The sequence below is a fragment of the Tupaia chinensis genome, unplaced genomic scaffold, assembly GCF_000334495.1.
Source record: "Tupaia chinensis unplaced genomic scaffold, TupChi_1.0 Scaffold000054_1, whole genome shotgun sequence".
NCBI classification, from domain to species: Eukaryota; Metazoa; Chordata; class Mammalia; order Scandentia; family Tupaiidae; genus Tupaia; species Tupaia belangeri.
The window spans coordinates 3,286,444-3,305,036 of record NW_006159512.1 but is presented as its reverse complement, the minus strand read 5'-3'; the positions used below and the strand labels follow the sequence as shown (position 1 = coordinate 3,305,036).

Here is an 18,593-nt window from a genome sequence, read left to right as displayed (position 1 = left end):
TCCAACCACTGTGGAGAACAATTTGGAGATTCCTCAAAAATCTACAAATAGAACTACCATATGATCCAGCAATCCCACTCCTTGGTATCTACCCAAAGGACAGAAGAATACTTAATCGGAAAAGTGCTTGCACATCAATGTTTATTGTGACACTTTTCACGATTGCTAAGTCATGGAAACAACCCAAATGCCCACATACTGATGAATAGTTAGAAAAACTGTGGCACATATACTCAATGGAATACTATTCATCCATATAAAACAACAAAACCCTGGCTTTTGACAGGAAGTGGATGAATATGGAAGACTTACTGCTGAGTAAAGCAAGCCATGCTATGAAGGAGAGGCATTGTATGTCGCCACTTAAGATATACCGAGTGACTGCACTCTATGACTGAAACTAATTGTCTAAAGGATATAGAAATGCAGTATATAGATGTAAATACCAGATATGCTGTGTGTGAAAGAGGAAGGTCTAAGGAAGGACATTTGGGGGAGGGACAGGGAGGCAAAGCATTAATGGCACAAAGAGGTGTGGTATTATCTATTGAAGATATTTTGTAGTTTTATCAACAGTACTAGGGAGAAATGTTCACCTGTTGAAATATCCATTTTGTAAGACAAATAATCATGTGATTGAATGTATGGAAGAAAATGAAATTAAAAATGTGCAGAAAAAAATAGCAATAATATTTTCTAAAATGAGGACTATACATATATAAAACTATTCAGATATTTATTGAAACATATTGGATTCTTATTTAGATTGTGTACTGAAATATTGTGTTCATATTGAAATTGTGTCTTGTTCCCAGGTTTTTACATTTTAGATCTTTTCTTACATAATTCAGAAAATAGAGGAACTGAATTACTGATACAAAAGAAAATGTAATACCTATTTTTCATGACTTTATTAATGAGAATATTTAGGTTTTGCTGTATGTGAAATTTTCAAATATTGAAGTTGGCAATGACAAGGCAGTTTGGAATCTTTTTAGAGCTCTACAGTAGCCCCATCTACCCAGCAAGTGAAGACACCACAGACGTCAAATGCTCCTGATCTAAATGATGCAATTGTGAGACTGTTTAATGAGTTTGATGTTAAAGAAACTTCTCATCATTTAGTGATTTCTCATTTGGATCTACACATATGTGATGACATTCATGCTAAAGAGAAAGGTAAAATTTGTATATTTCAAACCATCTTGATTTTTTTAGAGTCATTTATAAAACGGATTATTTATCTTATGTATTATGTACTAGAAGATAAGTGATATATATGTATATTATGTACTAGAAGATACTTTGTCATAGGGGCCAGAAGATGGTGTAGTGGTTAAGAGCACTGGACTCCCATATGGCCAACTACGGTTTGAGTCCAGGACCTGTCAGCTGCTTTCTCACTTTCCCTCCCTCCTTCTCTCTCTCTGTGTCCCTCTCTGTTCAAATATAAATATAAATAAATAAGTAAATAAATAAATTTAAATAAGATAGTTCTTAAAAGATAATGCAGGGACCAGCAGTTAGCGTAATGGCTATGTCGCTGGACTCCATGTAGTTGACCGCGGTTTGAGTCCTGGACCTGGTGGCTTAAACTCACGCAGGTGCGTGTGTGTGTGTGCCCAGGTTCCCAAGAGGAGAATGGAGAAGGGATTGCGGCGTGGCCATCCCCTCTTGGGGGTGATTTATCGCTTTCTGTCTCTGTCTCTCTCTTTCTGGTGAGTGCAAGTGCCCTATAGCGAAAACCTCTCCAAAAAAAAAAAGAAAAAAGAAAAGATAATTCATAATTTTATCATTCATGTGGATATATCAGTGAGATGTATTATTTTAATTTCAAGCATTATATGTTGGTAGGTAATTTTATTTTGCTTTTGCAGTTAGTGCTTAAGCTTAATTAATTGCTGGCTATTGATGCTAATGTAAAGTTAGGCAGGTGGCATGGCGGTTAAGGGCGCTGGACTCTTGCATAGCTGACTGTAGTTCAAGTCCCAGACCTGGCAGCTTGCTTTCTCACTTTCTTTTTCTTTCTCCCTCCCTTTCTCTTGCTCTGTCCCTCTCTGGTCAATTTAAAATAAATAAATAAATACATAAATAAAGTTAAAATTAGTCTTAAAAAAATTTAAGACTGACTAAATAATACTCTTGGAGGGCGATGAAATATAACACTTGTCTTTGAATTAACTGTTTTATAGTTGCACAGAACTGTTCATAAAATAAATTATAACCCATACTTCATTCATAAATATTGCTCATGCATTTTCAGCATTGTGGTTTGTTTTCATATTCCTGGACCAGGTACATATGAACACATGTATGTGTTTATTTAACATGTATCATGTCACTCCCATCCTTTCACTACTTAGGAAGCTAAAAATTCTAGTTAGGAATTTTTGTTTCTGCTTAGTTTTATTACTCTTACTTTTCCTTATTTCGTATGTGCAGGTAATAGGATAAGCAGGAAATTGCTTTTGGTCACTGGAAAATTTGTGGTTCCACAATCTAGGTTCTAAGTATTTCTGCTTCTCTGCTAGAGATTGTTTCTGGCCCACAGGTGTTGAGGGCATTTAACAGGAAGGCCTACCTTGAGGATAGTGGTTCTCAAACTTTGCACACATTAGAATGAAGCTAAATAACTTTTAAAGAATAGAGCTATTTGACCCGAATACCTCAGACCTGAATCAGAATCTGTTTCTATGAAGGTTGTTGTTCTGGATTTTTTAAAGCTGAGAAAGTAAATATCAAAGCCTTAAATACTTAGCAGTACTAGTTACCCTGCCTTCATCAGACAGGACAGCTGGGTATTAGCTATCAGGTAGAAGGGTGGAAGGACAAAGGTGAGGAAGATTTGGAATTTGCAGAGGGATTTGTTGTCCTTTCCTTTGTCCAGTTTTGTGTCCTTTGGCTTACAGTTGGCATCTTTTGCTCTAGTCATTTGAAAAGAAAATCTGAAAAAGTTAAACCAAAGTAATAAAATGAGGTAGCTGGGTAGAGAATAAGCAGCAGAACAAAGAAAGTATTTTGTAAGCCCTTCTACATTCCTCACTCTGTCATTCCTTCATAGATACCCAACTTGCTCTTGGGGGTCCTAGGACATAAACCCAGGACCTTTTCCATGTGGTTCCAGTTGTGTTACCATTACACCACCCTTGAATGATTTTATTTAAGGGAGAAACCCATCCACCAAGATATATCCCTTATAATGCAAGTCTATAATAGTTTTTCTACTGTTGTGAAATCTAGAAGGCTCTGAAAGTTTTTTGTTCTTGTTGTTATATTTGTGAAAGGCTCATCTGGAAGGAAAACCTGACCTGAACCAATACATTAATAGATAGAAAGAAGTCTGCAAAAAGTTTATGGAGGGACCATGGTTCAAGTCCCAGCAGCTTAAAACTCATGTCAGGCATGTATGTGTATGCCAAAAATCCCAAGAGGAGAACGGAAGAGAAAGAATTGCTGTGTGGCCACCACCCCCCACCCCCCACCCCCGGGGAGAGTGATTTCTTGTTTTCTGTCTCTGCCTCTCCAGCAAGCGCCCATACCCTATAGCAGAAATCTCTCTTAAAAAAAAAAAAAAAGTTAATGGGGAACCAGCAGTTAGCGTAATGGCTATGTCACTGGACTCCCACGTAGTCGACCACGGTTCGCGTCCCGGACCCGGCGGCTTAAAACTCATGCCGGGCGCGTGTGTGCGTGCCCAAGATCCCGAGAGGAGAATGGAGAAGGGATTGCGGCGTGACCATCTCCCCCTGGGGGGTGATTTCTCACTTTCTATCTGTGTCTCTGTCTGTCTTGCGAGTGCACGCGCCCTATAGCGAAAACCTCTCAAAAAAAAAAAAGTTAATGGAAAATGCATATCTTGAAACTATGCATAGTTTTTAATAAATTCCTTTGCACAAACATATATTTTTAAATAATTTTCCACAAACTTTTTGAGATCTTCGTTGTACTTAAAGGTATTTATTGTCTTTACCCACTTAGTGTAAGTATTTGTAGCTTTTACTACAAAATTACTATTTTTTATTTCTAAGTGCTGCCTCAGAACAGTGAAGTTGCATAATATACCCTGTACATACCATGTTACTGTCATAAAATCTAGAACATTCAAATTCTGAAATGTTCAGGGATTGTGGATCTATAATTTCTACTAATTGAGATTAAATTGGAGTTAATAAATTAATATAGAGAGTGTATATATAGCAATATCTTAGTTTATATTTTAACTCCTAGTTACTTTGCCTATGCAGTTTCAAAATTTGATTTTATGTCAGGGTTACACTGACTTGTAACCTACTATAATGATACGACTTTAGACAATTTACTTAAACTAATGAACTGTTGTTTTCTTCTAAGAGGTAAGAAGCAGGATGATGTAATGTACTTTTTAAGATTGCCTGGGTTCAAATGTCAGCTCTGCACTTAACTAGCTATATTTCTTTGGTCTATTGCCTTAACTTCTTTGTATCTCAGTTTTTTTATCTTAGAAATTGGGGCTACTGGGGCCGGCAGGTGGCATGGTGGTTAAGGTGCTGGACTCCCACATAGTTCAAGTCCCAAACCTGGTAGCTTGCTTTCTCACTTTCTCTCTCTCTCTCTGTTTATCTTTCCAGTCAAAACTAGAAAATGATAATAATAAAGTTAAATAAATATTAAAAAAAATAGGGATACTAACGATACCTATCTCGTGAAGTTGTTATGAAAATCAAATGAGTAAACATTCTTAAAGTGTTTAAAACAATAGCTGGCATATAGCCAGGGTTTATAAATATAAAACTTCTGTTATTATCTATAAATTCTATGAAGAGGGCACAGATTCTGGTATTCTTGTATACTCACCTTTTAGCTGGTGCCTTGCAGATGAATGATAGTGCTTCAATATATACCTACTGGAATTTTCACATTTTGTAAAATTCTTAATATACTATTTGTGATAAAAGAGAGACAGTTTTTACTACTTGGACTCCAAGCATGGTAAAGATGTTTTATGGTAAATTTATCATTTCTGATATTTGCTTAATAATTCCTTTTCTTTTCTCTTCTCAACTCTACCATTTTTTTCCCCCCAGAGTCAAACAGACGTATTACTGGAGGGGCTATGCAACTGTCTTTTACACAGCTGACTATAGATTATTATCCCTATCATAAAGCAGGTTTGTATAACAATTTATCTAAAAGATATGAATCTTGCTTTGAAATTACAGAGGTAATTTTTTTTAACATTTTGTTTCAATTTAATTTGTTAAGGAGAAAAGGGATCAAGAGATCACTATTATTTTTTCCTTCGTAGTATTTTACCAAGAATATAGAATTGCCATACAAAATATTGAAACATTTTATATTGACGTTTATGGAGTTTTTTATAAATTATAATTGTTAGAAACTGGCAGTTTTGAAAGAAGTGATTTAAAACTTTAAAAAATGAGAATATATATTTCTGCTATTTTGTTAGTTTGCCTAAAACAAATTATTGATTGATCTGATTTTTTAAAAAATTTGCTTGCAGGCTTATGCACTCACTGGAGACACAGAGAGAGAAAAAGAGAGAAAGCACCTCATGGGAAATGGTCACATTGCAGTCCCTTCTCCATTTCTTCATTCAGTTGGGATTTGGGGTACACATGACCAGGGTGTTTTTTCAGCTTTCAGATACAGGATTTGAACCACACTGTCAGCCATGTGGAATCTGGCTGCCTTAACTACTAGGCAGCAGAGCCAGCCACTTGATGCATTGAATTTTTAAACAATACATTTACATGTTAAAAATCTGAAAAGAGGGAGACAGCAGGTGGCATGGTGGTTAGAGTGTTGGACTCCGCCTTAGCTGACTGTGGTTTGAGTCCTGGACCTAGCAGCTTAAAAATCATGCCAAGTGCATGTGCATGCGTATCCAAAATCTCAGGAAGAGAATGTACTGCAGCATGGCGATCGCCCCAAGGGGGCGATTTCTCACTTTCTCTCTCTCTGTTTCTGTCTTTCTCTGGTGAGAACACGTACTCTATTGGAAAAAAAACAAACCAAACAAAACAAAACAAAAGTACAACAAAGGATAACAGATTTTAATGAACTTTGCCAACTTGTAAAATTCTAGTTTTAATAGGCTCTTTAGTATTAGTCATATACTAATAGATTTTTTTCCCCAAATAACAAAGGCAAAAAATATGAATTGTTAATGCTAAAGTTAAGTATTGGGTTGTCAGAAAAGTCATGACATATTTTTATATTTTTATGTCATGACTTTTCTGACAACCCAATAAATTCACCTTATGCCCATCTCTACCTTTGGGTGATATTTGGCTTTTTTGTTCTTGTAATTCATCCAGATAAGAAAAGCAAAGCACTGTAATAAATTTCCCAGGGCTTTAAAACTTGTGTCATTTTTTTGTTCACACATTTCTACTAACCAGTGTTTATAATTTCTGTATTGATAACTAACAAAATTTAAATATTGTACAATTTTGGAGGACCAGCAGATGGCATAATGGTTAAATTACTGGACTGCCATGTAGTTGACCACAGTTCGAGTCCCAGGCCTGGTGACTTAAAACTCACACTGGGGGTACCAGCAGTTAGTGTAATGGCTATGTTGCTGGACTCCCATGTAGTCAACCGTGGTTCTCGTCCCGGACCTGGTGACTTAAAACTCACACTGGGCGCATGTGCGTGTGTGCCCAAGATCCTGAGAGGAGAATGGAGGAGAACGGATTGTGGCATGGCCATCTCCCCTGGGAGGTGATTTCTCGCTTTTGGTCTCTCTGTCTCTCTCTGTCTATCTGGTGAGTGCACGCACCCTATAGCAAAAACCTCTTAAAAAAAAAATCATGCTGGGTGTATGCATGTGTGTGTGTGTGTGTGTGTGTGTGTGTGTGTATGTGCGCGCGCGCGCGCGCACGCTCAAAATCCCAAGAGACTGGAGAAGAAGGGATTACAGCATGGCCATCACCCCTGGGGGTAGGGGGGTGATTTCTTGCTTTCTGTTTATCTTTCTCTGTCTCTTCGGCAAGTATGCATGCTCTATAGCAAAAATCTCTCTAAAAAAATTGTACAATTTTTTGCTATTATTTAGGAAGACTTAATGTCTAAGTTTCTATCCCCTTAATTTATAAGTTATTTATATTTACTTATTTTTTTTTTACTTTTAAAGTTATTGCTTGTATTTTGGGAAACAAAACTTATTTTTTATTTTATTTTTGAAAGAATTATTCTATTTAACTTTATTTGTTTATTTATTTATTTAAATTTGACTAGAGAGAGATAGAGTGAGGGCGAGAATGAGGGAAAGTGAGAAAGCAAGCTGCCAAGTCTGGGACTCAAGCCATGACATGGTCAGCCACATGGGAGTCCAGTGCCCTTAACCACTGTGCCACCTGCCAGTCCCAGGAGACAAAACTTTTAAGTCATAGAGTGTATTTCATTTTCTTAACCATTTTGTATACACACTATTTTTCTTTGCTGCTACAGAGAAACTGAAAATAATTCTAATTTTTTTCAAAAAAATTACAAAAAGGGAGTTTAAAAAGTTTGTAAAAGAAATGGAATTAAAGTATGAGTTTATTTTGGTACAAAACATTTTAGAAATTTATGCATTTTCCATAAAATTTCTGACATAGTTTTTCCATGAACTTTTTGAAGACCACGCTTATATATATATATATATACACACACACACACACACACACACTTTTGTGTTTGACACCCATCTTGAAACATTTTATTGGTTTCCTAAATGTTTTCATAATTGTCATCTTATCATTTTTATGAATTAGGCTTTTGTTAGACACTTGATAACAAATATTTGAAAGGATTTTCCTCCCCCTTTGGTATTATTTTGGTGATATTCTGTCCAGTGGAAGCTTACCAAGTAATTAAGCATCCTTGGAAGGCAGACCAGTCATCTGACTTTGAATTGAAAATTTCAGTGATACTCCACATCCAAATGACTTCTACATAGGTACCTCTTTAGTCCATTTTCTTGTAACACTTTTTCCCTCTGTGCTAAATGTTTTATTTATATTTCCAAGTATTAAGGAGGAGGGAAAGACTGAATTTTTGGGAATATTAAAGACTCCCTTAAGAAAATGAGTAAATCTTATTGGAAAAATTGCTATTACAGACTATATGAAAGTTTTTGATTTTTAAAGTAAAATATCTGTTATTCATTTTACAGGAGATAGTTGTAATCATTGGATGTATTTTAGTGATGCAACCAAAACAAAGAATGGATGGGCCAACGAGTTGTTACATGAATTTGAGTGCAACGTTGAAATGCTTAAACAGGCTGTGAAAGATCATAATGTAGGTTCACCTCCTAAATCCCCAACACATGCCTCTCCCCAGCACACACAAACAGGTATTTTACCTATAACAACATTATGCCATTCCCCTAATTAATTTGTGTGTATGTGTTGTGTGTGTGATCCCAACATGATATTTCCTGTAAATAAGTATTATTTTTAATACCTTAAAATCATGCACCTTTCATGCAACCAACATAGACATGAATCAAAGCACTTTTGAAATTAATATATATGGTAAGAATAATATCCAGGAAATTTTCCAGAATTTTCAGTGGCTAGATGATCTCTCTTTTTTTTTTTTTTTAAACAAGATTCCAGCTAAAAGTTTTTGTAGGAAAGTGACTTGACTGATATGATTCCTGTTTAAAGAACAATAGAACAATCATCAGGGCCAGCTGGTGGTATGGCCATAAAGGCGGTTGAATCCCATATGACTGACTGACTGGCTTGAGTCCCAGACCCAGTGGCTTGGAAAACATGCCAAGCACATGTGCGCAGATGTCCAGAATCCTGAGAGAAGAATGGAAGAGAAGGAATTGTGGTGTGGTCATTCCCCATGGAGGTGCTTTCTCATTTTTTTCTCTCTCTCCTCCCTGTGGCAAGTTAAAAAAAACTGAAAGATAATTATAATAATTTACATTTTTGTGTCATTTTATAATTTTTTTCTAACAGATACGTGTGCTCACTAGGCAGAGAGCAAGAGCAAAGAGTGAATGAGAAAGAGAGAAAGAGAGAGAGAGAATGAGAGAGCACTCCCCGGGGGAATGACCATGCTACAATCTCTTCTCTGTTCTCCTCTCACGGTTTCAGGAACACATTTACATGCACCTGGCCTGTTTTTCAAGCCATCAAGTCTGCTACTTGAACTGTGCAGTCAACTATGTGAGATCCAGCCATCCTGACCACCATACCACCAGCTAGCTCTCATTTTATAATTGAGAAGTATTTTCACATAAACAGTCTTGCTTTAGAAATTAGTAGATATCTGTGTTAAAAGAACAATTGAGGGACAAATGGTGGCACAGCAGTAAAATGGAGCATTCTGGGGAGCAATCCCACATGAGAAGTTTCCCAGTTCAGGTCCAGAGACCTCTCTTTGTACACTGGTTGTATGCGTGCCCATGACTGGGGACTGGCTAAAGGCTGGGCATGGATCTTGATATCAAAACTCTATGGTGGTGGTGGTGGTGGTGTGTGTGTGGGTTCTCTCTCTCTTTCATGGAGGAAATACATAAAGTTTAAAATAGTAATAAAAAATGATGACTATTAAAAGTAATTTTGAATAAGTTTGAAGGTATTTTTTTTTTCTTACAGAGAAGGATTCTACCCAGAAAGGGACTTCAAAAACACCTTCAGTATTATCTCAACATTCAAAAGCTAAGCTAATGTCTAGTTCTGTTGTGGTTAGACTTGCAGATTTCAATATATACCAGGTATGTTCTATTTAAATTAAATATTTTCATAAACACTTTAGATACTTCATAGAATCGACTCTCATAACTCATGCCACAATTTTATTTAAAAAAATCTCAACCAGTAATGTGAAATGGGAAAATTAAATGGTATGGAAAATATCAGTTCAGGGCCAGCTGGTGGCTTAGTGGTTAAGGAGCTGGATCCCACATGGCTGACTATGTGGTCTGAGTCTCAGAGCTATTAGCTTGAGAAACATCCCAGGTGCATGTGTATGTGCCCAAAATACCTAAAAGAGAAATGGAGGAGAAGGGATTGTCGCATGACTATCCCCCTGGGTGGTGCTCACTCTCTCTCTCTCCTCTCTTTTTCTTTCTCTGTGGAGAGCACATGTGCCCTCTAGCAAATTTTAAATAAAGAACATATCAGTTCATAAATTTTTGTTCGTATAGTTACCCAGAATTAACCAAACTGAAATTAAAGGCAAAGTTCTTCAGATTGCCAACTCTGTCAAAGATTTCTGATAATAACTTTAAGTTTGAGGAGGTTCCTAAAACTACCCTAAGATTCAGTAATTCACTGGAAAGAGTCACAGAACTTAAATGAAATCCATTACATTCATAGTTGTACTTCTTATAGGGAAATTTTGAAAGAATAAGCACCAGCCTGCTGTAGAAAGAGCTATCCAGGGAGGATAGTCTGGGAGGGTCCCAGATGTCAAGCTTTTCCTCAGGATTTGTTAGGCTGTCAGTATTGTTTTAAATATACTTTATTTATGGTTATACTCAGTATATAGGCAACGGATAGCAAATGACCAAAGCCCCCATTATCTAAACACAGCTAAGACTATCAAGTTTGACCAGCTCCACCATGAATCGTCTTACTAGCATAAAATATCAGTTATGGTCCAAGAGGGCCCACTGCAAAAAGGAAATTCCAATTCCTACTTACTTACTAGGAGCAGAGATGAAGGCCAGACCTCTCTTCAGAGGCCAAATTTCTTGTTCACAATGATCTCTGTGGAAGAAACTGACTTTTTTTTTTTTTTTTTTTTTTGCTTTACTCAGCTATTAAGCATTATTTACTTGTGAACATAATTTTATAACCAAGAAATCTGTTCCATTTATACTAACAATCTTATTCAGATTGTCATCACACAACCTGGTATAATGTCACAGTCCTCGAGGCCAACACAATTGAATATATGACCTATTTTTTATAAATAAAATAAAGGGCTTCAGATTTATATTATCATTTATAAATGTTCTGGTTTATTCTGATAACCCTATTGCTTTGAGAATTAGTTTCATTTGATAATTTTTTATTTAATTTCGTGATTTTCAACTTAGATTTTGTTTCCCAGGGGACATTTGGTAATGTTGAAGGTAATTTTGATTGTTGGGGTGCTGCTGACATCTAGTGAGTAAAGGCCAGTGATGCTGCTAAACATCCTGCAATGCACTGGGGATTCTCTGTGATAAAACTTTTCTGCCCAAAAAATCAGTACTGCCATTATTGAGAAGTACAGATTTAACAGTTATTTTTTCATCATGCAAATTCCTTTTTTTATATGCATAATATATTAATATAAATGGCCATGCTGCAGTCCCTTCTCCTCCATTCTCCTCCTGGAATTTTGGACACACACGCATTCACTCTCAGCCTGAGTTTCAGGCTACTGGGTCTGGAACTTGAACTATGGTTGGCCATGTAGAAGTCCAGAGCCCTAACTACTATACCACCTGCTGACCCCCATACACAAGGTTTTTAGTACAGACTTTAAATCTTTAGATTTAAATAAATTCATATGAAGTGATGAAGAATTATACATAATCCCAAATGGTTGAGAATGAAATACAATAAAGAAACTCTACATATATACACTAAAAACAAAACATAATAAACAAAAAGTAAAAGAAAATAAAGTATCCATTGCAATTTGAATAAGTTTTTTTTACTATTAAAGAGAAAAATAAATGAGCTGTTTATTAAAACAAGTTGAAACTGAATTGATAATGATTTATTTCCATATATACAGAAACTTCTTAATTAGCTAATATAAGAAACTGTCTTAAATTTATGAAGACTGTAAAAATCTTAAAAATATTTGATTAACAATTTAAGAAGAATCATAAATAGATTTTGAGAAAATAATCTATATGAAGAATGTACACATTTGTATGTAATGAATGAAAAAAACTTTGGGACACTTATCTGGGCCTACTAAACTCATATAAATAAATAAAATAGATAAACTTTGTTCACAAAATTTCAGAGAAAATACAGTATGTACTTTTATTTGATGAATTTACAAATAAACTCTTTTGGGAAGAGAGTAAAAAAATGTAACCAGAACCAGAAAACTAGTAGTCATTAAAAAAAACAATTTAGGAAGTATTTGATGAACGTGTTTATAATTATATTATTTTGTGAGTTTTTTATTGTGCTAAATATAACAGAAGTGACCATTATAATAATTTTTGAGTGTACTATAAATTGGCATTAAGTACATTCACATTGTTGTGCAAAGAATATCACTATTCATTTCCAGAACTTTTTCATTATCCCAAATTAAAACTATGTATAATGTTTAACTATTATTTTTTAAAAAATAGAGAAATTGTGATAAAGAATTACTGTAAAGACCATACTGGGTAGGCCAGCAGGTTGTGTGGAGGTTAAGGCAGCTGGATCCCACATGGCTGAGTAAAGACCAGTGATGTTGCTAAATATCTTGCAGTGCACTGGGGATCTCTCTGTGATAAAGACTTATCTCACTTTTCCTCTCTCTGTCTCTGACAAGCATGTGAGCCCTATAACAAACTTAAAAACAAAACAAAACAACACAAAAAATGAGGAAGTGTTCTGGCCTTGAGGACTTGGATCTCTGCCTTGACTTTGTCATTTGTTTATCTGTATATCTGAGAGAAGATCATTATTGTTATTTTTCTATCTTTTATTTTAAGGCTAAAAATAACAAGTTTCAAGGATTATTATACAATGATTTTTTAATTGGTAAGCATCCAAAATATGTCATGGAGGTTTCTGAATAGTTGGTAGATTTTTTTTTTTTTTTTGAGAGATTTTCACTGTAGGGCACGTGCGCTTGCCAGACAGACAGAGAGAGACATAGAGACAGAAAGCAAGAAATCACCCCCCAGGGGGGATGGTCACGCCGCAATCCCTTCTCCTCCGTTCTCCTCTCGGGATCTTGGGCACGCACGCACACGCACACGCACCCGGCGTGAGTTTTAAGCCACCGGGTCCGGGACACGAACCGCGGTCGACTACGTGGGAGTCCAGCGACATAGCCATTACGCTAACTGCTGGTTCCCAATAGTTGGTAGATATTATTTTAAGGTCAATTTAATCTGGTCCAGTCACAGTGGCACAAGTCACTGAGACTGCTCTGCAGGTTGGGACCACAAGGGGGACTTGGGTTCAGTTCCCCGTCCAACTTGAGTGTGGGGTCGGGGAGAGCGGGTGGTGCTATGCACCCATAACCCCAATGGCTCGGGAAGCAAAGGCAGGAGGATTGTGAGCTCAAAGCTGCCTTAGGAAACATAGGTACTATCTGAAAAGAGCCAGAAGTGGTGGCTCATGCCTATAGTACTATCTGGGAGGCTTAGGCAGGATGATTGAGACCCCACGACACTCTGTCTTAAAAAGCAGAGTTGTACTGTAAAGAGCATGATATATTAGCATGATATATACCTCAGTCCAGCGATTGAATGTATAAATAGTAATAATAATAATTATATATTTTTTTAAATGCAAAAAATAAAGCATAAAGTTGGTTCCAGCAGATGGAGTAATGATTCTGTCACTGAACTCCCACAGAGTCGACTGCAGTTTGAGTCCCAGACCCGGCAGCTTTAAACTCAACGCTGTGTGCTTATGTGTGCATGCCCAAGATCCCGGGAGGAGAATGGAGGAGGAAGGGATTGTGGTGTGGCCAGCCCCCATGATCTCCGGGGATGATTTCTTGCTTTCTCTTTCTCTGTCTTTCCTGCGAGCGAGCACATACCCTATAGCAAAAATCTTTCTAGAAAAAAAAAAGCATAAAGTTAAATATATAACAGAGCTGTGCTAGAACCATTAGCAAATTACTGGGATAAGTTATAAAAAGAGTTTTAAGTGATATCGAGGTTGTATAAATTCTTTGGAAAGAGCTTTATCCAGTGTGACTTAAGTAAACTTTATTTTTTCAGGTGTCTACAGCAGAACAATATCGTTCTTCCCCCAAAAGTATGATTTCCTGCAATAAAAAATCCCTGTATCTTCCACAAGATATGTCAGCTATTTATATAGAATTTACAGAATATTACTACCCAGATGGAAAGGATTTTCCAAGTAAGAGTTTTCTATTTTATTATTTGTCCATTATTTAGAAAATATTTTTTCCTTACTATGTTTTTTAAGTTTTATAAATCTGAAAAATGGAGCAAGTGTTTGTTGCTCTTTACTCTTATCCATTGTGTGTGGTTCAGAACTTTAGTATAGCATCTTTACATATTGTCTTTTGTCCGTATGTTCTGATCTGTCACTAATTTATAGTATTTTTTAATGGCAGGATCATGTGGTACTCAAGATTCATCTTATTCATCAAGTTTGACTAATTTTTGTGCATAGTTGTTAATTATTAAGTGCAGGAATAAATGAGAATTGTATTATTTGTAGAATCGGATCTTTTTTTTTCTTTTAGTAAAACTCCATTTATCTTAGGTTGTCAGAAAAGTCATGACATGTTTTTACATAGGAAAGTCTATGCAAAATATGATATGTCATGACTTTTCTGGTGACCCAATATTTAAGCTTTGTATAAAACTCCTCATATAACTACATTAAAGAATGAGTAAAGTTGTTCTTTTAACTATTGAGAATTTCTTCAGCTATTTTCAAGTGCCCAAATGTGTGTATTTTGGGTGACTTCTGGTACTTACATTTTTCTGGATACATTAAATTACATGGATTTTTATTTGTAAACAACTCTGGCATTGTATAGTTAATAAAAATTCATACTGGACTAAGGCCCACCCGTAGGAACTCATTATCTTTATCATCTCTCCAAGGCCTTTTCCCCAAATATAGTCACGTTCTGAAGTTCTGGGGATTGGGATTTAAATATGAATTTTGAATGACACAGTTCATTGCATAATAGCTAATATATAGTGTTGTTAGTCCTATTTTTAAAAATATTAATTTAATTTAATTTATTTATTCGTTTATTTTAATTTGACCAGAGAGATACAGAGAAAGAGAGAAAGCAAGTCACCAGGTCTGGGACTTGAACCCCAGTTAGCCATGTGGGAGTGTCCAGCACCTTAATCACCACCATGCCACCTTTTAGTCCCTGTTACTCCTATTTTTAATGGAATGTTTCTTTTACATATGTAATGTGCATTGTGTTCCTTTCCCTTCATGATATGAGCATGTCCAAGATTCCTACAAACTAATTTTAAATATCTTTAGTAGCTACATAATCATTTTTAAATTTTTTTAGAGAGATTTTTGCTTTAAGACGCATGCTCTCACCCAAGACAGAGAGACAGAAAGTGAGAAATCACTCTTCAGTGGGGATGGCTACGCTGCATGGCCATGCCACAGTCCCTTCTCTGTTTTCCTCTCGGGATCTTGGCCACACACGCACACACACCTGGGGTGAGTTTTAAGCCACTGGGTCTAGGATTTGAAAAGTGATCAACTATGTTGTAGTTCCACCACATAACCATTATACCATCTACTGGTTCCAATCATTTATTTCTTACCTAGACCTCTTTGGAAATTGCGGATAGAACTTCCCACTGCTTAGTGTACTCAGTCCCAGATCTGCCGTAGGATTCTTTCTTTCTGTACTCTGGCTTTGGCTTTGGAGACTACTTTTGTTCTCTAGTCTTCTCTATGGCTACTGTTGTCACTTAGTCTGTACATGGAGATTCCCTCTCCTTGCATTGCAAAACATGATACAATCTTCTTAGCATGCCATTTCCTTTCTATTTCCCAAGACAAGCACTTCCACACCACAACTGCATGTCTTTGATAGACTCGAATTAGAATTTTTCTCTAGATAATGTCTGATGAAATAAACTGAACTTTTTAAGGAAATGGACTGTGCCCTGTTGCTCTTTTTAATTTTTTGTGCACAATACACAGAATGTAGGTGACATTCAATAAATCTTTACAAAATGAAAGTAAATGAATAAATGAGTAACATAGCAAAAAAATCATATTCAGGTTATTGTTAAGTGTTATTTCTCCACTGGCATCCTATACCTTGTATTTATTTTCCTAAAATTAATATAGTCTAAAGATGTTCATACTTTCTGCTTTGGTACAAGTAAAATATGTTGGAATTTTTAGAATAAAAGATCTTCACCAAGATGTTCTGCAAGCTAACGGGCTTTTATGAAAGAACTAAATGTGGATTTTAGAAAGTGATATAATCTATAATTGTAAATATTAGTTTATTTGAGGAGAGCTATAAAAAAGAGTGTATTCATATGATTATTTAAGAGATACTTGAGTTTTTACCTTGCATCAACCTCTGTTCTAGGACTTGATTAAAGTAGGGAATAAAATCATGCATCCTTCCTCTCAAGGAGATCTGCCTAGCATTTTCGCAAGAAATTGGTAATTGAATTTAGTTCTCTCCTTTTCTTTTCTTTTTTCTTTTTTCTTTTTTTAACTGAGAATATTTATTGCCTGTCTAATCGTTGAAATCCTTAAGATGAACTGGATGCCGCAACAGCTGCCCTCTTGGGTTTGGGTGTTGTTCTTTCACAGAATCCATTCCTGAATCTGCGGTATACAATTTTTAGGTGCCTCATTCAACCAGTCCTGGTGGTATTGCGTCTTTTAGCCATGGCACTCCAGTTATACTTTCTCTTGTGCTTGGCAGGGTAGCCACATTTGCCACAGGCCAACTTCTAAAGGTGATAGGCTTTAGAACCATAGCGGTGCCACAATGTGTGTATCTTATTGCGACACTTCCCAAAGGATAACATTCCCTTTGTCATCTTGTTTCTGTGGCTGAGACCAAAGAACTTTTCTTTCTTTCTTTTTTTGAGAGGTTTTTGCTATATGGCACGTGCACTCGCCAGAAAGACAGAGAGAGAGAGACAGAAAGCGAGAAATCCCCCAGGGGGGATGGCCACGCCACAATCCCTTCTCCTCCTTTCTCCTCTCGGGATCTTGGGCATGCACGCACACGCACCCGGCATGGGTTTAAGCCACTGGGTCTGGGACTTGAACCTTAGTCGACTACATGGGAGTCCAGCAACATAGCCATTATGCTAACTGCTGGCCACAGAACTTTTCTTTTGGAACAGGTTTATTGGTTGTGTCAAGGAGCAGTACAATAATTTCAATTTGTACTCAGTTCTTAATATACATACTGAAAAGTTAAAAAGCCAAGTATCATGATTCTTTTTAAGTTATTCCAGTCACATTTCAGCTTCAAATTTGTAGGTAAATTTTTCTTAAGAGGATATCAAGTGCCACTGTCTTCAAATGTTACAAAAGTACTACCAAATCACAATTTAGTATCATATATACTTCATACTCAAATCTCTAATCTTTCTCAAGACATTAACAAAATTATTAGAAAAATTGGACCACCACGACCAAAGATGTTACAGAGTGTACACAATTCCAGTAGGGAGAGCAACAATCAAAGAGTGGTTTTTCTTTAGGAAACAATACTACTAAAAAGCATAATAGAAGTAATTAAAAATATTTAAGACACAGTAAATGCATGACTGTGACTCCCAACTGCCATTTAGTATGCTTTGTATTTAGGATATAAAAACTACCACCCACCCCTAAAAGCATTTATACTTAAAAAATGGAATGAGTTGGGATTCCTTCCCTCTTTTTTGAGAGGTTTTTGTTATAGGGCACATGTGCTTGCCAGAAAGACAGAGAAAGACAGAGAATGAGAAATCATTCCCCCCTGGGGGGATAGTCATGCTGCAATCCCTTCCCTTTCATTCTCCTCTTGGGATCTTGGGCACACAAGCACACGTGTACGGCATGAGTTTAAGCCACTGGGTCCAGGACTCCAACCGTGGTCAACTACGTGGGAGTCCAGCGACATAGCCGTTATGCCAACTGCTGGTTCCCCTCCTTCTTAAAAATGTTTCCAGAGCTACTAAAAAAACTTGTATTTACAAAATCATTGATAAAAATATTCCTCTGGATCGTACAAGAAGAGAGACAGGGACCACTGATAAAACATGGTATGTGGTGCTACTCAGACTTGACTTCTTTCTTGCCTGCTTCATTAGAGGGTGGACTCTTCTTCCCTGTTGCCATTTTTACCTCTTCACTTTCGCAGGAGCAGGTTTAGCTGACAACCTCCCTGAACTCTTGGTCTCTTCCTTGGCTGCCTTCTTGGCTGAGCTGATCTTCCTCTTGGGCATCTTGGCTACAGATGGCATGTACCAAGTGCCTGGGGGCTGCAGTGCACCTAGAACCACTGCCAGTTTTCTTACTTTAGAGTATTCATTTTAAGATTCAGAAAGTTAAGTCCCTACAGAAATACATGATTAAAGACCATAACTTTGATGTGACACTTTATTAAGAAAGTGTTTTTTTTTTCCCCCACACAAGTTTACTTCTTGGAGACTGTAACTTTTGGGAAAGAAATCGGAACAGTATAAACAGTATTCAGTACTTCCTTTTTTTGTTGTTTTTTTAAGTTTTTGCGATAGGGTGTGTGTACTTGCCAGAGAGAAAGGAGAGAGAGAAAAAAATCTGGGAGGATGGCCAGACCACTATCCTTTCTCCATTCTCTTCTCAGGATCTTGGAGTATACACACACACACACACACACACACACACACACACGCGCGCGCGCCTGGTGATTCTCAAATTGCCACATCCAGGACT

At 36.7% G+C, this 18,593-nt stretch overlaps 1 protein-coding gene and 1 pseudogene across 4 annotated transcripts in view; one reads left to right on the top strand and one right to left on the bottom strand.

Moving 5' to 3' along the window:
* The window catches only part of BLTP3B (bridge-like lipid transfer protein family member 3B), a 110,125-nt gene that overhangs the window by 52,166 nt on the left and 39,366 nt on the right, over positions 1-18,593 (top strand). For 3 of the 4 annotated variants that reach the window (XM_006141376.3, XM_006141377.3, XM_014591725.2), the window contains 5 exons: positions 999-1,179; positions 5,064-5,147; positions 8,162-8,344; positions 9,606-9,724; positions 13,916-14,057. In XM_006141376.3, coding sequence (XP_006141438.1) covers positions 999-1,179; positions 5,064-5,147; positions 8,162-8,344; positions 9,606-9,724; positions 13,916-14,057 — 709 coding nt within the window. Of the gene's footprint in view, positions 1-998; positions 1,180-5,063; positions 5,148-8,161; positions 8,345-9,605; positions 9,725-13,915; positions 14,058-16,257; positions 16,314-18,593 lie in introns of those variants that run through there. The other variant, XM_027775668.1, reaches the window with a different exon arrangement.
* LOC106736028 (60S ribosomal protein L37 pseudogene) lies at positions 16,324-16,720 on the bottom strand (annotated as a pseudogene).